Raw genomic sequence first — 23,610 nt, forward strand, 5'->3', positions numbered from 1 at the left:
AACTACCAAACTGAAATAGTTTGCTTTTCTTAGTTTTAATTTCATCTGGAATGAATGACTGGAATGAACACATCAACTTTTGGTTAAATATTTAAGTTCTTCTGGTATAAGGCTTGGTTGCTTTGGGGCTCACATGTGCTTGCATGTATATTTCCACATCTTTTCTGATGATCTCTGAAGAGGAAGAAAGAGCATGGATGCCTAGGGATGCATGAGCCTGGTTATTTCTAGCCCTTTCCTATACACACTCTTCAACATGGCAAATATTTTCAAACAAATACACTGGTTAAAAGAATAACATTGTAAGGTAGTTTCATTTTTCAACTAAAAATACATGCACACAGACAATTTCAGCGAAAATGGATTTCTGCTTAAATTGTCTAGCGATTTACCTAAATTCCCTGCTTCGCCCTGAGCATATAAAAATTATTTAGGGTATAAAGCATTGAACCTTATAAATCAAGTAATCAATATTGATTAATTATTTCCCCTCAACTTTAGTTTGCTTTTAACCTAAGATTAGGTTTACAGTCATCACTAAAAAGTGAAAATGTGGCTGGCCACAGTGGCTCATGCCTGTAATCCCTGCAGTCTGGGAGGCTGAGGCGAACGGACCACGAAGACATGAGTTTGAGACCATCTTGGCCAACATGGCAAAACCCTGTCTCTAATAAAAGTACAAAAATTAGCCAGGCGTGGTGGCGGGCACCTGTAATCCCACCTACTCAAGAGGCTGAGGCAGGAGAATCACCTGAACCCAGGAGGTGGAGGTTACAGTGAGCCAAGTTTGTGTCATTGCATTACAGCCTGGGTGACAAGAGCAAGACTCCATCCTCCCCACCCCCCGCAAAAAAATGAAAACTTAAACATACACAGACTGTCTCCAGCATTGCTCTGGCGGTGTATGATGAAGAAGTATGTTTGAATTAGATAGAGAAAATTCATATGAAATATTCTGAAGCCATGTTTCCTAAGGAGAATGGTTTTATCCAAAATTAAAAAAAAAATCATTGTTCAAATAAATTTCTAAAGATAAACTAGAACTTTAACCTGTCACCTAATAGAATTTTAGGGTTTTGGGGAATAGTAGTTGCCAGATCTATGCAATGACAATGTCAATATAGAAAGCTTAGTTTTCCACATGAGAGAAGAACTGAAGTATAGAAGGGACACTCTTACAGTAACACTGTATAAACTTAGCAGCATGAATGTTTTCTACGTTTCCATCTTAGTCACAATTAAGGATAAGGAAGAAAAACTATCAAAAGTTTATTCATAGAATTAAAGAGCTTTTATTGATAAAAACAACTATTTCTTTTATAGTAAGTTCTTTTTGTCAGAGGCAGAAATAGAAATTTGATGCTTTAGAAGATATTTTGGGTTTCAAAGAGAAACTGCTACTTTACTGTGGAAAATATGTAGTACTCTGTGAAAGCTGCCTTACAGCAAGGAGTTTCAGGAAAGATTCAAGAAAGAAAACCAATGTGAGATGTTTTCATTTTAAAGGAGTCCCTGTTTCAGTGTTTCCAACAGAAACGAGAAAAGGTAATAAGAAATATTTTTCTCCCTTATAAGACATACATCACTCCTGAAATTCTTAGAAAACCAACTGAGGCAAATTAGGGGTTTCAAAGCTAGTCACCTTTTAAGCTGTTGGGAAAAAAATTTGCATTTAAATTGCTCTGCGTACCTTGAGATTTTTCCCTGGAATGCTTATGGCTCTTTTTTCATTCATACTTAAAAAAATACAATTTCATAACCAGTGTATTACTACATCTAGTTGTGTTAAGAAGAGAAACTTCATTTCATAAAATAGAAACATTCAAAGTGGTTTAGGTCAACCAATCACTCAGTCAGAATACTTGAATTCTTCATATTGAACACTTAATAGTGAAATTATTCTGAAACCATATCAATCTCCATTTCTTATACAGAAACTAGGTCATTAATAGCTCTATCAGAGGGAATAAACTGTGTCCTTATATGCTCTGCTGATAGGAACAAAGATAGTCCAGAACTTCTTGGAACTTCATCATCAAAATAGTTCATATATATATATATATATATGTATATATATGATTTATTTTTAATGGGTAATTCTTAAGTACCATTTCAATTACTTGCTTTACATATTTAGAAATGTAGATACAAGAAAAATATTAAATGTGCAAAATGTTCTTTTTATGTGTACATTTAAAAAATACAATGTAATAATAGCTTTAAACTTGTCAAAAAGCCATTGGGGAAAATAAGCCTTCAATGTCAGAAAATCTGGTTAAATTACAGCTTTTGCTTGTGAAATTGTAAACAAACTTTTAAAAATTCTCAGAGTTTTCTCAATTCTTCCCATCCAAGATGCTCTTGAACACATCACGTCCCGCTTTGAAGTAAACCTGAGCTGAATTAATGCTGTTCAACACCTCTGACCGGGCTTCTTGAAGGGTCTCATCTGGCGCAAGGGGTTTGCAGCATTCCAAAGCCTCCATGAGTATTGAAAACTGGCTTGTCTGTTCATCAAGGTGGTACAGGATGTTTCTGAAAAGAAATACAAAATGTATAAATGGTTCATGCACAATGCTATTTTTCTATCAAAGGCTGGAATGAATGCTGTTTTCAATAAATGAATAAATTATAAAAATATAATATCACTATTTTTCAACTCCTAATAAATTAATGAATTTGGACACTGATCACCAAGTTTCCCATATTGATGGAAAGAGAGAGATGATCAGATATTATGTGCCTCCTGATGGAAATACACAACACTATGAAACAGAAAAAAAAAAGCAGTTTTGATAGAAAAAGAAAATTATATCTGAATCTGATGATGCTTCTAGATTTAATTGCTAACAAATACAGGAAACATAAAAAATGTGTTAATTATACCACAATGTATAATTAGCAAAATATAGATGTGGAAAACTTTATAAGACAAAAGACCCGGTTTATTCAACAAGTAAATTACAATGCAATATATAATTCAGGAGGAACCTATATAGACCAAAGCTTCTCAACCTTGCCCTCTTACTGTTCTGGCTAGATAATTCTCTATTGTGGTGGCCACCTTGTGTATTGTAGGATGTTTTGCAGCATCCCTGTCCTCCACACACTAAATATCAGTAGCATTCCTCCTTTAGTGTAAAAACCAAAAATGTTTCTAAATATTGACAAAATATCAAAAACAGAGCAAAATTGTCCACAAAAATATCAACCAATCACAAAGCATAGACGTTACTAGACCTGTATTTAAACAGTTTAAAATATGAGACGTAATACAAAACTGAATAGAGATTATTGGGTGATATTAGGAAATTGAAAATATTTTAGATGTGATAATGGTATCATCAATGTTTTCTAAAAGTGCCCTTATCATTTAGAAATATTAATACATACTGTAATATTTGCAAATGAAATGTTATTGTGTCTGGAATTTGCTTCAAATGTTTGGAGGGAAGATAGGAGAATAGAGCAGTAGATAGTATGGGGCAATACAGTTGACAATTCGCCAATAATTGTTGAAACTGGGTAATAGAATTCATTACGCTGTTCTCTCTTCTGTTATATATGTTTGACATCGAGAATATCATCTTGTCACAAGGGTGGAATGCACAAGAAGATGGTGCCCTGTAACTTCGTCAAATTGCTGAGAAAGCGAAATTTCATTTGCGAAAGTCTAAGACAGTCACCTTTATTCATTGATAGATACACATAGATGCATTTCGTTAGGAAGCTATGAATTACTGCATCATTGGCTTATTTCCCACCCAAACCAGCTGAAACCCCATGCTCTAATAAGAGAGAAAACATGTAAATAACTGAAATACATTATTCTAATCATTACAGTAGAGATGTAAGGTCTAGTTATAACAGATGATAGATTGCTACTGGGAAAGGTCAGAAAACGGTCTAAAATGGAGAATATTTACACAGCATCTAGAAAGATGATGGGAACTACAAGTTACAAAAGTTTAGAAAAAGCAAAAAGCTAAAACACATGAAGGCAGGACAGCATCCTATGCAGAAGAAGTGGAAGGAATGGCATAAGAAAAACACAAAATTATAAAACAGAAAGATATCCTAAGTAAAATCAACATTAGCATTTCCGTAAGACCAGAGTATAGGGCCGGAATGGGCAACTATAGGATCAGACATGGGAGAACAAGCCATAGTCATATCATACAGGGTCTGGTATACCAAGGTAAAAGGTTATGCTTGTAGGAACCAGAGAAAGCAATAGGGAATAGGAATTATGCTTGTAGGAACCAGAGAAAGCAATAGGGAATAGGAATTATGCTTGTAGGAACCATAAGCAATAGGGAACCAGAGAAAAATGGTAAAGAAGAAAGAAGAGTGATTATCTTTCATTTTGGAATAATCACATTGGTTGTATTCTAGGGCCTGGAGAACAGAAGGCCACTTAACTCAGTTGAAAAGTGACAAAGACTTAAATTACACAGTGATGACTTAGTTTGAAAAGATGGCATCAGGGTCACAGCACAAAATTTATTAATTTATAATTTTCTCTAGCACCAGCATCAACGTGATAGAGTTCTTGATCGGCATTTCCTCTCTCAGCAATGCTTCACTGACTCAGCCTCACCAGCACTTCTCACCACATACTCTGTAGGGATTAATGGGCGGCGAAATCTACCTAATCCTGCAAGCGAGAATCCTGTAAGTCATCTGCTTTCCTTACATGTCCAATTGGCTTCTGATATTTATTCATCTCTGTGTCTTATCTGTTGTGATATCCTGATCCATATTTTTGAGGATATGTTATGATCTCATTGCTTTATCATTCAGAGTGAAGAACATATTACTTCTGTATCAAGTCTAATTCAGTGCTGTGAAGATAGGAGGTCTTTAGCCAGGTTAATTTCATTTACTTAAATTTTTATCCAGCTTACCTCAGTGCTGGGAACTCAGTAGACCGTCAATAATGTTGATATAAGCTATATTAATTCAGCTTATTTTGCATTTTAAGCCCCAATTAATTGAAGAACAGTAGATTTTGTATCTTTGGAGAGAAATTTCTGTTGACAATGAGTGGGGGTGGGAAAATAAGATTCTCGAACAGAGAAATTATTTCAATGATTTTGTTCAAGACAGAAAAATTGAAATGGGAACTATCCCTGATAATGCAATATTGTTGACAAACATTAAGTTAGCTGTTGAAGAATATTAAGTTTACCCTGCGCCCATGGCTCCCTTATGGAGAACACCTTTTAGTTTGTAATTAGTGGTGGGTGGGTAACAGCTACCTAGTTGGTATATTTTTGAGTTATGGGTAAATATGGAACACTTGTTTATTAATAAGAATGACCTGTTTAAGAGAGAATAAATATGTGGATCAGAATCTGCTTGGGGCCTTCAGCCTGGAAAGCTGTCAGCCCCTGAGGCTCTCAGCTCAGTAGGTTGCGGGTCCTCCAGATAGATCCACTTTGCTGTTCTATCTAGTGTCTCCCTCTAATTGCCTTCAGTGCGGTCTCCCGTCTGAGTTGGTACTTGGTACAATATCCTTGATCTTCATGCTTATGAGTAAACTTGGCATAGTATTAAGAAAATAGAGCAGCACAAGAAAGATACTTTCAAAATTCTGAATATTCTTGAATTCACGTTTACACTTTGTTTTAAGAACAATATGTTCCCTGAAAATAAGTGGGAGAAAATTACCTTCCAGGTGGAGTAGCAGGTGGGTTGTAAGCAATGCTCCAGTATGAGGGCTTGTGGAGTATAGAAGCACGGTAACTCAAAGAGCACATAAGAGCAGATAGCACTGCCTCTGACATAGGGGAGAACCCCACCTGCCTCATCACCAAAACCGCTGACTTGACCCACATTTTGGTCACCTGGTCTGTGAAATGCACAATTTATGCCCATGCACACAACTGCTCAGGGCCTCTGTTACAGATGAGAAGTGTGCAACCTGGGAATAAAGTATATGTTCAATAAATACAAAATTGATTTATCATCCAGAACCAGGAAATGTCAGATCCCCTGTATACTCAGAAAATTTTGTCTCTACTTCCAGAAGCAGAACACTCTTTAAAGCAGACGTTTTCCCTTTTCTATTCCCCAAGGTGTTGTTTTTTTTTTTTTTTTTTTTTTTTTTTTTTTTTTTTTTTTTTTTTTTGAGACAGAGTCTCGCTCTCGCTCTGTCACCGGGAGCCAGGCTGGAGTGCAGTGGCGTGACCTCGGCTCACTGCAACCTCCGCCTCTTGGGTTCAAGCAATTCTCCTGCCTCAGCCTCCCGAGTAGCTGGGACTACAGGCATGCGCCATCACACCCAGCTAATTTTTTTTGTATTTTTAGTAGAGACGGGGTTTCACCATGTTGGCCAGGATGGTCTTGACCTCTTGACTTCCTGATCCACCCGCCTTGACCTCCCAAAGTTCTGGGATTACAGGTGTGAGCCACTGCACCTAGCCTCCCCAAGTATGCTTAACATTAAAGAGATTTTCAGGAGAAGCCATTCAACCATGCAAATGTAATCATGTAAGAAATTATTTATGTATGTACATGTACATATCTATACATGTATTTTTAACTATAGAACTTTTGAAAAAGTTTTGATGATATCAAAATGACTTAAACAAAATAGTGAGAATCAGTGAAATACATATTGAAAGTTTCCCTAAATATTCTATTTCGTAAAAATGAAAAACCAAATAATTTTAGAGAAACTTCAACTGAACTGTAGAATTGTTCAAAATGAAGATGAAACTGCCTGGCATAGTTTTATACATGACAGAACCTAAACAAAGATTAGTTTTTTCAGTCTGACATAAGTTTTCTTCATTGTCATTCAGGAAAAAGAATTGGTTTCTGGTGCCAGGATACCTGTCAAACATATTTACATTCATAATCTACCATTTAAACAAATATAAATATAAATGGATATATATATACACACACACACACACACACACACACACACACACACACGTTATGTATTTGTATGTAAATGATAAAAAGTCATTTAATAATCAAGATATTTTAAAGATAAAAATGAATTAAAATGTTTTAATTATTCAGTCATGTAAAAAGTACTGCTTTGTAGAAAACTTATACTACTTTACCAATAAGAATAAACTAGTATAATAAAAAATTAATAGTTTTTCATATTTATAGTTATGAATTACCTTCCTGCACTTTATGAGTTTCATGTTTAATTATGAATCATTAAATGGGAAGTTTATTACCAGAATTTAAGAGAATTCAATAGATATTTTAAAATCGTATCAAACATTTTATTTCCATTCCTTGAGGACATATTAGTATACTGACAAACAAAAATATTGTAATCGCTATTCATATTCAATTTAATAAGACGATAGTAGTAAAATATGCTCATAAAAGTTACAGATCAATCCTGCGATGACAATTCACGTAAGCATGAACAGTCTCTAATACAGTTATACAAAATTTGCCAACAACTACCATAAAATATCTGAAAGAGATATAATATAGAAGAGTAAAAATACATCCAAAAAAAAAGTTCAGGTATGAAATACAAGAAATTAGAATGATTACTATTTTTTAGCTGAAAATCAATAGAACACTTCCTAAAGGCCAATGCAATGGAACATGGAGCATACCAACACTTGCATCTCCTAACTAGTAAGCAACATAGTAACATGCTTTCATAATGACTGTAAACAAGCCATCTGAGCAGAAATGGATCTTTTTTTAGTTTGTGAAATTCTGCAAGTAGCTAAACACATTTTCCATATGCTATATGATTGAAGTGGTAGGCTTGTGGCAAGCTATTATAGAAGATAAACACTCATCCATTTCTACTCAAATTGGATACAAATCAGCATAAAGCCACAGATACCGAGATTCTAGTAGAATACAAGTGACTAAGGTTCTTTCATCATCATTATAAAAAAAAAAAAAAAAACAAAAAAAAACACTTCATTTTGGGTAGCTACTGTTGTAACTCAAGTTAGTTGATCTTTATTATAATAGTAGAGATACGTTTTTCACCCTGATAAATTGTATTACATTAAAAACAAATTGGGGCTAACAAAAAAACTCCTTTAAATTTTCATGAGAAAGATCATTTCTCCTACTGATTTTCAGAAGTAGCTCATCTTTTCCAGTTTCTCTTTTGTGTACTGAAAACTGCTTAGCTTCCTGCTTACATAACATAAATTTCTGTATTTTGAATCATTTCTAAAATTATAGCATCATATTATGTTACTTTTAATACTTAAATGGAATTCTAAAACAAAACCATGTTTTTACATTTTATCACATATGTTCTCATGTATTTCTTGGCTCTGAGTACTTTTATATATATAACCATTAATCCTAAGTACTCCCAGAATAATCTTGTGACAGCAAAACCACTATTATACCATTTTTAATATGCAAATGCTTCTTGTCTGTGAATATTTGAATTAGATCGCTACTCTTACAGAAGCTTCTAATTCAAAAGCTCTTTGAATTCCCATGTACTGTTACCAAAATGGAATTGGTCAAATAGAATTAAAAGACATCAACAATATATGCTATAGCAGAATGCCCCAGTGGGTCTTTCCTCCATTAAAGACCCATACTTTTCCGATTAGGGAAGACTAGGAATTGCCTAATAGCCAGTCAAAAGGCACATGTCTGCCAGAAAAATATGGAGGGAAGAAAGTGAGAATATATTTTAAGAGTTTCCATGTTAAGTCTGTCCTTTACAACCACAAGGACTCATATTACTTAGTGAATCATTCCTGCTCTTCAATACACCTGCTTTAGTCCAATTTAGGCCAGTTCCCTGCAGGAAGAATAGATTGTGTTAGCATAGATTTCGTTCAATAAATCACCATCTTATTTGCATACACAGAACATGTATCTCAGAATGGCATGTAGAGACAACAGATCTAATTAAAATATTATTTAATTGAAATCATTTTAGTGGTTATCATGTGTAAAATAACATTAATTCCACCCTCATGCCTATCTTCCCTCATCTGTAACAATTTGGATCTTATAAATGTAATTCATACAGCTATCCTGACCCACACACAACACAAAGAGACTACTGAAAGGAAAGTGTAATATATTATTGATGACACTAATGAAATTACAACACACATCACTCATTTTAATGGGCCTGTTTCAATGACACATCATGGTGACCAGGAGAGAATAGTGCCAAACTCAGAAACCTAATTAATAACACCCAGCAGTATCAGTGAAGGAGATGAAATATCTTTACTCAACTAACAAATCTTTCCCTCTCTACTAAAGCAAAAGAAAACTGAAAAAAAAAATGAATTTTGAAACAAAGGCAACTAGAATCTTCCTGAGTCATTTCCGTGTGCTTGAATTAGAAAATTAATGATGGAAACGATGACTCTTTTTCAAATGTTCCTTCTTATATTCATAAATGGTCACAGGATGCCATCCATTGTAAGCCTGAATTAACATTCATTATATCCCATGTTGAGAAACTTCTAAATGAAATCACACTAAATAATAAGTTATGTCTTTCAAAACTGACTGGATATACATGCTGAATGCACAGAGAAAAGGCTAGCTAAATTTCATGCAATTGTTGCTAATTATTTTAGGGAGTATACTAACTGTACTCCATGGTTAACAGTGGATTACTGTATTTATATCAACATTAGAGGAGAATGTTTGACTTGGATACTACGTGCATGAGAATTCACAAAATGCATGGCTACCCTATTTATACTAAACATATCCTTTGAGCTAAATTTGAATTTGTTCTATACTGGCAAAAGCAGAATGAGAATTAAGACTGCTGTTGATACTGTCAAGCCATAAACTCACTCTGCAGACAACTGAGGCACAAAGATATGTGTGGTAGATTGTCGAAGAAAATGGTTGCAATTGTTTTCCTCTCTGTGTGCAGACTCCTTTTAAAAAAGGCTTTGTGGACTTCTCTACCTCTTGAATTGGGTTTGGGCCTTGAGCAACAGAATATAGCATGTTTAGAGAGCCCATGCCTCAAAAGCTCCTGCATGCTGCTTTCTCTCTCTCCCTTCACTCCCCAAAGCTTTGGCAAGGGACCATGCTGCTATGCTGCGTCTTTCTGCCTGTCTGCCTGTCTGTCTCTCTCTCTCTCTCTCTCTCTCTCTGTCTCTCCCCCACCCTGCCTCTTTACCTTTCCTCATTACCTCTCCCTCCCCCTTCCCTCTCCCTTCCCCCCCTTTTCTCTCCCTGTCCCTCCCCCATCCCTCTCCCTTCCCCTCCCCCTTTGCCAAAGCACCATGTTACCCTGTGAACAATACTGGGTTAGTTAGCCTGCTGAAAGGGGAAAGAACACAAAGAGCTGGTCAGTAGAGGTTTTCCTTTACTAGCTGGCCCCAAGACAACTTCAAAGCAGACGCACTGGTTGCAGACGTAAATAAAGATAGGAAGACCCATTCCAGCGCCAACCAGAAGCACTGCTCAGCTAAGTAAAGCCTAAATAGCATATTGAAGAATAAAAGAAAAAAAAGTTATTGTTTTAAGCCATTAGACTTTGAGATGATTTTCAATGAGGCAATAGATAATTTATATAATTTGATAGTGTTTTCATTCCTATGAGAATCTATTCCTTATTCTCTTCTAATACCATTGACAGAGTGCAATACGAATTTGACAGTTCTTAAATGACTAGCTAAAGTCAGGTGATATCATTAGTAAATCATGCCAAACAGTCCTCATGAGCTCTGCATTACAAAGTTGGGATATCTGTACTGGTTTATTAAAAGTTTAGAAATCTGTTGACAGAGTGACAGATGGAATTTTCACATAAAACCAAAGCCAGAGTCAGTGATTGTGACAGACTGAATGTCTTCCTGCTCCAAATTCACATGTTGAAGACTTAGCCCCCGAACGTGCCATGATATTAGAAAGTAGAGCCTTGGGGGTAATTCAGTTTAGATGAGGTCATGAGGGTAGAGCCCCCATGATGGGATTAGTGCCTTTGTATGAAGAGAAGAGGTACCAGAGATTCCTCTCTTTACCATATGAGGATGCAGTAAGATGGGAGCCATTTACCAGGCAGAGGACTCTCAACAGAATCTGGCCAGGGTGGCATCCTGATCTTGAACTTCCCAGTCCTGAGAACCATGAGAAATAAACGTCTGTTGTTTAAGCCACCCAGTCTGTAGTATTTTGTCTTAGGGAGGCTGAGCTGACTAAGAAAGCCATCACAGCATAATTTTTAAAAATATGAATTATCTCGAAAAGGTATAATCCAAGAAATAGATAAACATATCTCTTTTCATTTATGATTGAATGTAAAATACAGCAGGGACTGTAGAGAGAGTAAACAACTGTGTGCTTTGCAGTTACTGTCAAGAGTTCTCAGTCCATCTAACTACATTGTTTTTCAAGAGAAATTTCCTGAGTAAGATGATATCGTTTAGGATATTCAAGTGAGATTCCCAGTTCACTGCACAGTTTAACCATAAAGAAAACTTACATTTTTGCATCAGAAAACCTTTTACAAATTCAAAAAGGAAGGCTAAAATCAGATAAAGTTAACACAGTCCTTAGAGCCTTTCAGAATTTGGAGAAGACAGTGATACAGTTGACTAGTTTTTCACACTCATTTAATTGGTTTCTTGTTTTTATTTATATTTAATCACAACCATTTTCTTTCATCTTGTCTCTAACTGTATGTATGAACTCAAATTCAATAGTTACATAACATTTCTTTCTTTACTTATTTGGAACGAATTGTCTCTTAGCATTTCAGCCTCTGCTCAGTAGGTAGAACCTGTCACCCTCCAAAGACAATTTTATTTTAATACCCTACAGGCTGTTTACAATTAATATAAGGATGCATTTCCTTTCATCTACACTCCAAATATTTGCACTGTCCTTTTTTCATTGTTCTTTAGTTATCTCCATTTCCTCTGGTAAACAGTAATGCTCAGGTCACAAAACCAAACAAAATAGGTAATTCAGCTTTATTTGTTTTTCATTTATTTTCTGATTCTAATAAGGATGTGGACTATTTGTTTTGGAAGTTCACTCTAAAGCCAAAGTTTGTCATGTAAGCTGCATCTATTTGAACAAAGTGAGTAATTCAGGCAGGATTGATTTTCTTCTGCTTATTCTACTGAACAGCCATTATTAAACATCTAATATGAGTCAGTCACTGTGTTAGTTGTTTAGGGATAAAAACTAGAAGTTTGCAGTATATGCTGGAAGCCAGGCATGGAATGAATAAGTCAAAATATTATTTTGAACTTATTGTTCATATAATACTTTTAATCTAAAAGTATTATATAAACAATACAATATTGTTCATATACTTTTAATAAATATTATATGGCATCTATTATATATATACCATATGTAATATATATATATTATTATATACATATAATATGTATATATATACACCATATATATGGTATATACCATATATAATCTACGTATGGTATATACTACATATATGGTATATACTACATGGCATATATATATACATATTATATGTATATAATAATATATATATTATATATATGGTATATATATATAATATATGCCATATAGTATTTATTAAAAGTATATGAACAATATCGTATTGTATATACAGTATATACTATATACAGTATATACTATATGCTATATACAGTATATACTATATAGTATATAATACTATATGTATATATATAATACATATAATATGTATATAAAAATAGATATATTTTATATATGGTATATATATATATATGCCATATAGTATTTATTAAAAGTATATGAACAATATTGTATTGTTTATATAATACTTTTAGATTAAAAGTATTATATGAACAATAAGTTCAAAATAATATTTTGACTTATTAGTATATACCATATATTGTATATACCATATATAGTATTGTATACCATATAGTGTATGCCATATAATATGTATATATATATACCATATAGTATTTATTGAAAGTATTATGTGAACAATATTGTATTGTTTATAAATTAAAAGTATTATATGAACAATACTGTATATAGTATTTATTAAAATATATGAACATGTATGAACTTATTGTTCATACAGTATGAACAATAAACTTTTATTGTTAATATATACATATACGATATGGTATATAGTATTTATTAAAAGTATTTTGTTTAATACTTTTAATAAATACTATTAAAATACTTTTAATAAATACTATATGGCATATTATACTTTTATTAAAAGTTCATATAATACTTTTAATAAATATATAAATAAATAAAATATTAAATAAATAAATAAAATTTAATAAATAAATAAAAATATAAAAATACTTTTAATATTTTTATTTAATAGTACTTTAATAAATACTATTAAATACTTTCAATAAAATTCATATACTTTTAATAAATAAATACTATATGAGGTTATTTAATTTTATGTTTTATAAATTTTTTCAGTTTATTCTATATTTATATTAGACTATTAGGAAATGCTGCTTTGCTCTAAATATTTTTGTTTATCTTGCTTCTCCATATACTATTCATTGCCATGTAGTACAAAGCCTACAAATATTCTATGCAGCACTCACTGTGTGCTTTACGGTTTATGAGAAAAGTTCCTGGGGTAGTTCTTCATGGTATGAATTTAGCTTGGGTTATCTGATCTCAATTGTCATAATATTGATTCAGGTAACACAGTCCTAATTAAACATAAGGTAATTCTTTATGCAAACAGATTATTTCAGAAATAGGTATGTGACAAAATGTTGCCAAGTACATTTGAGAGGAGGTTTCCTGCAGGATACTAAAATCAGTAATTCCCTGGATTTCTGAAAGAACCAGCAAAAGCTAATCCATTTTTTCCTTTTGAAAAGTGTGGGTTATGGATATGAAATCTATAAATGAAATCTGACAAATCTTCTTTTTCCCCACTAGGAGGAAAATCAGTCTTAAGATGAGCTTTTACTGTGGAAGGTAGAACTGAGAGACTGAAAGAAACTTATTCCTTGATGACGTGACTGCAATATTGCATCAATACAACCTAACATCTGCACTTCCTCTTGATTTTCAATTACATAAGTTAAGCCAGTGTGAGTAAGGTTTTATGTTCCTTTTAATCAAATGTATCCAAATGTACTATACTTATTGATTACTTACTATAGTTATGAAAAACACATGAATATTTTCTTTTATAATTATAGGTTGAATTTTATTTGACCTAAAGAATTTAGATAATTCATTTAGTTGACATTCAAAAATGATTTCCTTGGGGTCAAAAATGCATGGTTTCTCTTGAATAGCAAGTATATTACTCAAGATGATTTGAATACTTCAAAATCATAGAATATTGTAATGTTTGCTTAATTTTAGCTAGAATGAAAAGTAAATACAAAGTGAAGCAATTGACCTATTGAAGCTATAAATGTTGATCACAAAGGTTGAGGTATTTAATGAAAGAATGATATAATGTAAAATTACACAAACTAGAATGATTACATTTCATATTTTTAAGAATTGTTACAGATGTTAACACAATACATACTCACTTTGAAAATGTTACAAAAATAGTATTTTTAAAAAGCACTCTGGTACTTTTCCTTAACTGAGTAAATTTCCTCACACTTTATTGGTGTGTCACTATTTGTAACAACTTTTGCTGGCATGGAAATGAAAATGTTGCTGTTTTATTTGTAAACAAATGGACACAAAAACAACATATTATACAATTTCTTAAAAGTAAAATCATCTGACTTCAAGGTACCATTAATTTTCTTAAAAATGTAAAGTACTAAACAGACAAATTTTTACTGATTATATCAAAATGGATTGTGAAAAGAATTTCCAAGTTGTGAGTAAATAGTAGAAATATCAGTTTTTTGCTTTGGGGACTCTAAAAGTAAAATCATCCATATTGTCAGCTGTGAGTGTCAGAGGGTAGAAGAGGGTCCTCAGTACTCAGCAGAAAACAGGTGTGCATGTGGTTATACCTATCAGAAGCCAATCATGTCCAATTTAAGAATAAAATACAGATATCTGGACCCATTAACCTTCTGTGGGGAGACATACAGCCTGCTCCCCCTAAGCTTACAGGAGACTCCCCCCATACAGAAAACAGGTTTGGATATCAGGCACTCAAAAATAAATTTAAAAAGAGCAATATCCACTACTGGTAATAGGGAAAGTATATTTCCACAGGATTATTTCAGAATTATCCTCTAGCTGCTGCCTGCTATATAGCATGTTTTTCTCCTCATATTAAATGTTAGCAAGTATTCTATAATATTCTAGGAATCATTATCAAATTTAATGTGCATAAGAATAACCTGAGAAATTTTTAAAGATGCTTACGAGATTCACATGCAATAGATCTGAGATGTTTTATTTGAGTCTGTGTTTTTCCCTGCTCCCTAACTTAAACCTAATGCATGACACCCACATAAACTCAACAATTCCTCCAGTGAGTTTTACCTATGCCCAGACATCTTGTTTTGTTCCCAAACTAGTTTCTTCTGGTGACATGTGTAATTATGTACAAAAATCACATAATTTAATTAGCATTATGTAAATAATGACAGTTTAAGTGTGAAGGAGTTATTTTTTTGAAAATGAACCTGAAAATTTTGGACATACTTACACAGACTAATTGATAAAATTCGAAAGTATTGTTCAATTATATGTGAGGATATAACTGAAAAGATTCTTAGTAAGGGGAGGGGAGGAGTAGCGTGAAAAGGTAGAAAAAATCTATTTTTCTACATATTTTTGCTCCCAGGCGAGGAAGCTGAAACTGGTACTCTTACATGATGCATCATATGTGTTGTTTAAACAAGAAAGTAAATCTAGAATGCCAATCCACAGAACAACACTCAAAGAAAAGTTCTTTGTCTTATATCAAAAGATTGATAATGAGTGTTTCAGTTAAACTGCCTTTTCAAGGATCTAAAAATCTACTGGTTCTGCTCGTGTCACATAAAAAGATGTTTATCTTTCAGGCAATATTTAGTCAAAGCTATACTCCTAAAAACTAAGAAGGCAAATAGGTATCATCTTGAGTTCCAACTCTCATGGACTGAGGGGTGACTTGAAGTAGAAGATGAACCGTGGATCTGGGGCTGTTTGTGGCCCCAAAAGAAAGATGTCTGTCATTATTCAGACTCCTGTTCACAGACCTTGCTTCACTGAAGATTGTCTAGCCAATTTCCTTGGTAGGCAATGCATAGGTTTCTTTAGGTGATCAATGCATGTATAAACCAAGTTATCAAAATGAAGAGAAAAAGTCATTATTTGGTGTTGGCAATTAAGTTAGCTAATCCTAGTAAGTCTTCTGAAATTTTGTGTTCTAAATCCTCTGCTTTTCCTGTTTATGAAATCTGAGCTGACTAAATAATTGTTACATTTCCCATTTACTAGATGCTATTCTATGGTCGATGTTTGCTTAAACAATTTTCCAATCCATTATTAATTTATTAAATTACATTTAAGGAAAACAAATGCATTTGTATTTTTTATTAATAACTCTGAATTTCAAGGATGTTTTGCTCTTTGTGTAACATGTGTGTCACTATCTGAAATAAACACTAGTTTTTAAAGTAATTGACTTTATTCAGTGGGCTCAGTTCTATTAATCTATATCCGCCTATTCTCTTGAAACCTAATATTTAATATATGCAGAAAATAATACATGCAGTTCTTAACTGTACCCTTTGGAACTGTGGCCCTAAGTAGAGAAGAATAAAGTAATAGGTTACTTGCACTAGACATCTTGATACAAGTCACCTTAACATTTTGTTCCATGCTTAATGAATGTTCTGGCAGGCATGCTAATCCAATATCCTGAAAACAACATTACTCAGTGAATTCAGAGCCATACAAAAGCCAAGACCTCAAGTAGTAGAATATATTCTCAGTTGAAATTATGTAAATGTCAGGTAGTCTGTGAGATGATTCTTCAATTGTATAAAATACATCAAGATGATTAAGTCATATGTGATGGTTAGATGATAGAATATTGATACTTTTAACACAGAGAAGACATATCCAAAAAAGTCTACATTTTGATATAAATAAAGTTGTAGAAGCTCTCATTATATCTAAGAAAATTTAGAAAGAATTTTACAGTAGGAGTTGACAGAAATTAAAGAAAAATGATTACCTTGAGAGTTCATTCATCAAGTATTTCATAGGCACCAACTGCTATGTGGGATAGAAAAGAATTACAAAAGTAATCTCAGTTCCAAAGGGATTGCTGAGTTTTGATTTAATTTAAATGGGAGTGACTGAGTAGTTTCAGTCTTTTGCATATTTGGCTAATATACTTACAATAAAACAAGAAACCCCGAAATTAAGGAATTCTACTTATTTTTCTTATTCATGAAATTCTTGAAATATAAATTAAATTTTGAACCGGCATGAATATTTTATCTTCCCACTCTCAGAAAGATAATTTAGAGATGTTAGAGATTATTTGTAAAAATACTCTGTAAAATCTACCTTGTAAAAATACCATGATACGCTAATAAAGATTTTAGTGGACATCGCAGCCTGTTACGTAAGTTTATATTATTTTCTATAAATAATTATGATAATTCTTTGCCTTCATATAATTATTTGAGTAAAAATTTAATATTGTTTTCTAAGAAATATAATTATATGACCATCTAGCTATGACTACTGATACTAATGACTATTAGCTTAAAATTAAACTACAGTCATGTATTACTTAACTACAGGGATATGCTCTGAGAAAGGCATCATTATATTATTTCATTACTGTGCAAACGTGTGATAGCATGTACTTGCACAAACCTAGATGCTACAGCCTATGGCACACCTAGGCTCCCTGGTATAGCCTATTGCTCCTCAGCTACAAACTTGTAAGCACAGACCTGTACTCTACTAAATACTGTAGGCAATTATAACACAATAGTAAATATTCGTATATATAAATATGTCTAAACAGAAAAGGCACACTAAAAGTGTGTCTATGTATGTCCTGTAAGATATAAAAAATGGCCTCACACAGTGGCTCATGACTTAGGACTACCAAAATCCTAGCACTTTGGGAGGCAGAGGTGGATGAATTGCTTGAGCTCAGGAGTTCTAGACCAGCCTGGGCAACATGACGAACCCCGTCTTTACAAAATATACAAAAATTAGCTGAGTGTAGTGGCACACATCTGTAGTCCTAGCCACTTGGGGGCTGAGGCAGGAGGATCACTTGGACTTGGGATGTCAAGGATGAAGTGAGTCCAATCACACCACTTGCACTTGCATACCTGCCTAGGTGACAAAGTGAGACCCAGTCTCCAAAAAGAAAAAAAAAAAAAAAAAATAGGGAAAAACCATATACCCGTATAAGGCATTTACCATGAATGGAGCTTGAAGGACTGGAAGTTTCCCTGTTTGAGTCAGTGAGTGGTGAGAGAATGTGAAAGCTTAGACTTTATAAATACGATACACTTAGGCTGTACTAAATTTATTTTTCAAATAGTTTCTTTTTTCAATAATAAATTCGCCTTAGCTTATTATAACTTTTTAACTTTATAAACTTTGTAATTTTTAAAACTTTTGGACTCTTGTAATAAGGCAGTTTAAAACACACATTCTACTGCTGAAAAGTATTTTCTTTATATATTTGTTCTAAAAGCTTTACGATTTTTTATCTTTTAAACTTTTTGCTAAAAATGAAGATGCAAACAAACACATTAGTCCAGGCCTACACAGGATCAGTATCATCAATATAGCTGTCTTCCACCTCCACATGTTGTCTCACTGGAAGGTCTCCAGGGACACACATGGAGCTGTCATCTCCTATGATAACAAGGCCTTCTGGAATACCTCCTGAAGGACCTGCCTGAGGCCATTTTATAGTTAACGTTTTTCTTTTTATAAGTAGGAGCACACCCTAAAATAATAATTCAGAGTATCATACAGTAAATATACAAACTACTAATGAAGCTGTTTATTATTATCCTCAAGTATCATGTACTGTACTTAATTGTATGTGCTATTTTTATATGACTGGCAGCAGTAACTTTGTTTATACCATCATCACTGTAAACACATGACTTATGCATTGTTCTTGATGTTACCAGGCCCATATTTGACTGAAACATCGTTATTCAGCACGTGATTTTATAATGTAGATTTGTTTTTGTGTATTATCTTAGACATACTCATAAAAATCCCATTAAAAATAATGAAAATAATTTTTTGAAACAGTTTTCAATTTGAGAAATAACTCAAAACTAGGAGGATGTAAATTTCAAACAACTGCATATTCAACTTTATTTAGGGTTTCACTTTTAACTGAGTTCCCAGATATTTAATCTCTTAAAACTGTGTTAACTACAAATTGAAATTACACATTTCAAAGTAAAAAAAAAAATACTCATCAGAAAACAGTATGCTGGATACTTGCAGTAGGTAATTAGCTTCACCATTAATCTCTCATGTGCCTTTTGAAGGTAAGATTATTAAAGAGTTGAGCCCAAAGGCAAGGAACACATAGCAAGGAAGATATAAAAATAATATTTTAATCCTTAAAGTACAGCCAATAATTGTGATATTGATATATTTATCAAATAACATTTGCAATAATGCCTATTCTTAAAATACCGACATGTTAACATTTAAAAACATGATTTCATTGAATATGTCTATTCAACTCTGAACAGCAAGGTAAACTCTGCTTTATCTTTTTTAATGGAATTTGAAAATTGTTTTTCACATTCCAAATGGAGATGAGGTACAGTGATAACAATCGTTATTGCTACTATTGAACAGCTGTGAATAAATAAAGGCTTTCAAGACAAACCATACCAGCTTTGCCCTCCTGTGGTTTTATTAACACATAAAGCATCCGCTCAGAGAAAATTCTTGTCTGACAGTATTTTGGAACCATTTCTTTTTTATTCTTGCTAATTTAGTATTTGCTATTTGTCTGTACATTTTTGAGATGTGTGTGTATATATGTATATAATTTATGTAAAAATACATGTATATGTAAACTTATATATGTGATATGTATAAACATACTGTGTGCAGTGTGGTGTGTTTAATCAGTCCCACACTAGATTATGAGGAAAAATTCTAATTTCTTGGCCCCCTCCTCAAATCATATAATGGTAAAGTAAACCACTAATTATACTATGAAATGTTACATGTTATAGTAATAAAAATCAATAAGAATAACAGACATTCTACACTAAACAATATATTTCTGTTCTAAGAGACAAACAGCTAATAATATAGTTTATAAACATGAAAGTAAATATGTGAAGTTAAAAAACCTTGTGTTACTTACAGGTTGTAGAAAATTTCCACAGCAGCCTGTCTTGGTATTCTCCAGTTACCATAACATTCTTTCCATTTCAAGAAACCTCAATTTTCATTATATTCCCAAATCTTAATTTGCATTACATATGCTTTGTCAAAATAAAACTTTATTTACAGCAATATGACTTTAATCACTTGAATGCATAGTGTGAGGTTCACCTGAACACCTAGGTTTATATGCTTAATGCTATAAAGAATACATTACTCTTTGCCTTACTGAGGTAGGAAGAACACTTTAAAGAAGTAAACATTTTGAAAAAAAAAATGAATTATACCTAAAAGGTAATAACAGAGAGGGAAAAATAAGAAGACAATACTAAGTGGCCAATATCAAAAATATGTTCATTTAAGTGTACAGTTCATGCTGTTTCCCATGTAAGAGATCAAAATACACTGTCTCCAAATATGCTGTTTTGGCATATTTGTTACTTAGAGTAAAAAAAATTTGAAAAACAGCTGATACAAGAAGGGCACTCTGAAATTTCTTTTTCTTCCTGAAAGCAGGGGATTAAACTCCCTTGTGAAAGACATACTCACCACTAGAGAAGCAGAGGCTGACAGAAATCTACACAAATAAATCTCGTTGAACTAACCAGCCAATCTTATCTTTCTAGTCAGTTTTTCACAATTCACTGCCCTATCCCACACCCCTGTCTTGTCCCTTTTCCACAATTTACTATTCTTTGTTCAGCCTACTATATAAGCCTTCAACTTCATTTCTTGGAGTCTTCATTTTGTGTGTGTGTGTCTGTGTGATGGCTTTTATATATATGTAAAAATTACTAATGAAAATGTATATGCTTTTCTTCCGTTAATCTGCCTTAGATCTTAGGCTTAACAAGAAACCCTAGGAGGGTAGAGAATAAATTTTGCTTCCCTTCTCCCACAACACAAGAATCCTGGCCCACCACCACCACTCTGTCTCTCCCTGATCTGGAGCACATGAAAGATATTTAACTCTGAAACTTTTCTTCCACACTTGTAAATTGGGAAATACCAGTCCTTTCAACCTAGAGTTTTTATAATAATTATGAGCTGAAACATGTAAAGTGCTTAGCACAGTGCCTGGCATATACAATAAGAAGCTTTGTATGTGAAAATTATGATATTATTTGAGATGTTTGCATTTTGCTTCCTTGGGCACATAATCCCACAGCCCCGTGTTCTCAACTGATTTTGTCGTTATTAACACAGAACTGTGAGACCAACAGATGACCTCTCCTTCTCAGGAAAGAGTTTGTCCAAAAGGAATTTTCCAGTAACAAAGGAGAGACGACTTCTATAGGTCACTTCTAGGCCAAGTACATATCATGCTGAGGGAATGTGTTCTCTTTCCAGGTCCATGAGGGGGTGTGGTTTTAAGGGCAAGAATTTCCCAGCACCTTGCCCCCTCCCATCTTTCTTCATCCAGTTTTATTTATTTATTTATTTTTATTGCATTTTAGGTTTTGGGGTACATGTGAAGAACATGCAAGATTGTTGCATAGGTACACACATGGCAGCGTGATTTGCTGCCTTCCTCCCCATCACCTATATCTGGCATTTCTCCCCATGCTATCCCTCCCGAACTCCCCACCCCTGGCTGTCCCTCCCCTATGTCCCCCAACAGACCCCAGTGTGTGATGCTCCCCTCCCTGTTTCCATGTGTTCTCATTGTTCAACACCCGCCTATGAGTGAGAACATGTGGTGTTTGATTTTCTGTTCTTGTGTCAGTTTGCTGTCTTAATGGTTTATGTTTGAATTTCATGGGTGCGGGAAGAAACTAAAAGTCAATCACTCCAGTGGAAGTTCCAAGGAACTCCTTTCATTGGCCAGAGGAATTTGGGAAGGTGGGGATTTCTCCCAGGATAAATTCCCCTGCTCCTTCACCCACGACGGATTTCCAGCATTCTGGAATCCCCTCCCACACGGTGGGAGCTCCCTCCGGGATTTCCCCTCTGGAATCCCCTTCCACACTCGTCGTGAAAGCCTTTCTCTTCTTCTCCTCTCCTTCTCTTTTCTCTACCTAAATAAAATCTCCTTTCTACAACACTTCTTGGATCCGATATTTACTTTTATGAGCATATGGCGCAACTGCAGCGGCCCCACCGCTTATTCTTTAAGAGTTTGGAGGCCAAGAACCCACAATATCCAAGAAGAAACTCAGTTACAATGCCTTGTAAGAGTCTATACAAATAAGCCAGCTGTGCTTTTATATTTGACCATGCCATTAACTAATTGAAAATGCCACCCATTCCCTTTTCCTGTAACAACTCGACTTCCCTAGTGCTACTTTTGTCTGCATATATTCTTCTGGCCAAACCAGGAAAAATCTATGCGGCACTCTGGTCTGTGCTTCATAGAAAATAGCTCCCTTCCTCCACATCTGTAGTAATTCGGCCCCATCAAATAACCTTAGACTTTAAATTGCTTTAGATAGGAAGCTATTAGTTTTCTAGCCAGACATATGTTAGCCACAAAGAAGGAAGATTATTTTAAAAGGTGTATGCAGGTCAGAATAATTAGCCAATAGTGGTGGCATACACACAGATACACAGACTACATATGAAAACATTATACTAAATGTATTTTAAACTATTAGAGAGAATGTCTCTGGAAGTTCATCAGTAGGTTGAGAGAAGCAAATTCTTTGTAATTTTTAAAGGATCATGGTAAATTATTGAGGAAAAGTTCTATATTTTCTGATTTGGAGTATGGGAGGAGATCCAGCTACTGACTCTCAGAGATACTGATGAAAGCAAAGACTTTTGTGGTGTGGATAAACTATAGCACTAATTTGACACAGTTCAGAATCCAACTACTCATGTTTTGTCACAAACCCTAGGCGGAGTTTGTTGATTTATTCTGAATGCAACCACAGAGGCTGATGGTTTTATCACAGCACTAGTCACACGCCCTTGTGACTCTTGACACATACTCGTTGCTCCTCAAGGACAGGAGTTTCTTGTTCATTGTGTATTTCTCCAGGTTTCTAAAATGCAGATACTGAATAAATTTGATTGCATAAACTAATAGTGATAAAAGTAGTAACTGTGAATACTTGAACATTTGACATATGCTTACCCATATTCTAAGCATTTTGCATATTTTAATGCATATAATCCTCAAAACAGTTTAATGTCATAGGTACTGATATTATTTCCACTTGCTAGAGAAAGAAACTGGGTTCAGAGAGATTAGCTTGTTTAACATCACATGGCCCTTGAGTAGTAGAGTCAAGATTTAGGAAACTACATTATCGAAAGGGTTTTGATTTCAATATTTTAACTGCTTTTGGATTTATTTTAAAACAACATGCCAACAGGAGCTAAATTTGAAACTCATGGATGACAGAAGAAAAAGCTTCT

General features: G+C 33.8%; 1 protein-coding gene across 8 annotated transcripts in view; it reads right to left on the reverse strand.

The window, feature by feature from the left end:
• Nucleotides 1–1,272: 1,272 nt before the first annotated feature.
• NAALADL2 (N-acetylated alpha-linked acidic dipeptidase like 2) overlaps nt 1,273–23,610 on the reverse strand; it is a 1,348,438-nt gene continuing 1,326,100 nt past the window's right edge. For all 8 annotated transcript variants that reach the window (XM_032258245.1, XM_032258244.1, XM_032258247.1 and 5 more), the window contains one exon: nt 1,273–2,535. In XM_032258245.1, coding sequence (XP_032114136.1) covers nt 2,337–2,535 — 199 coding nt within the window. In that variant the 3' untranslated portion in view covers nt 1,273–2,336. The remainder of the gene's footprint in view (nt 2,536–23,610) is intronic.

This window comes from Sapajus apella, unplaced genomic scaffold, assembly GCF_009761245.1.
Source record: "Sapajus apella isolate SASKATOON/1434 unplaced genomic scaffold, GSC_monkey_1.0 scaffold101, whole genome shotgun sequence".
Taxonomy (NCBI): domain Eukaryota; kingdom Metazoa; phylum Chordata; class Mammalia; order Primates; family Cebidae; genus Sapajus; species Sapajus apella.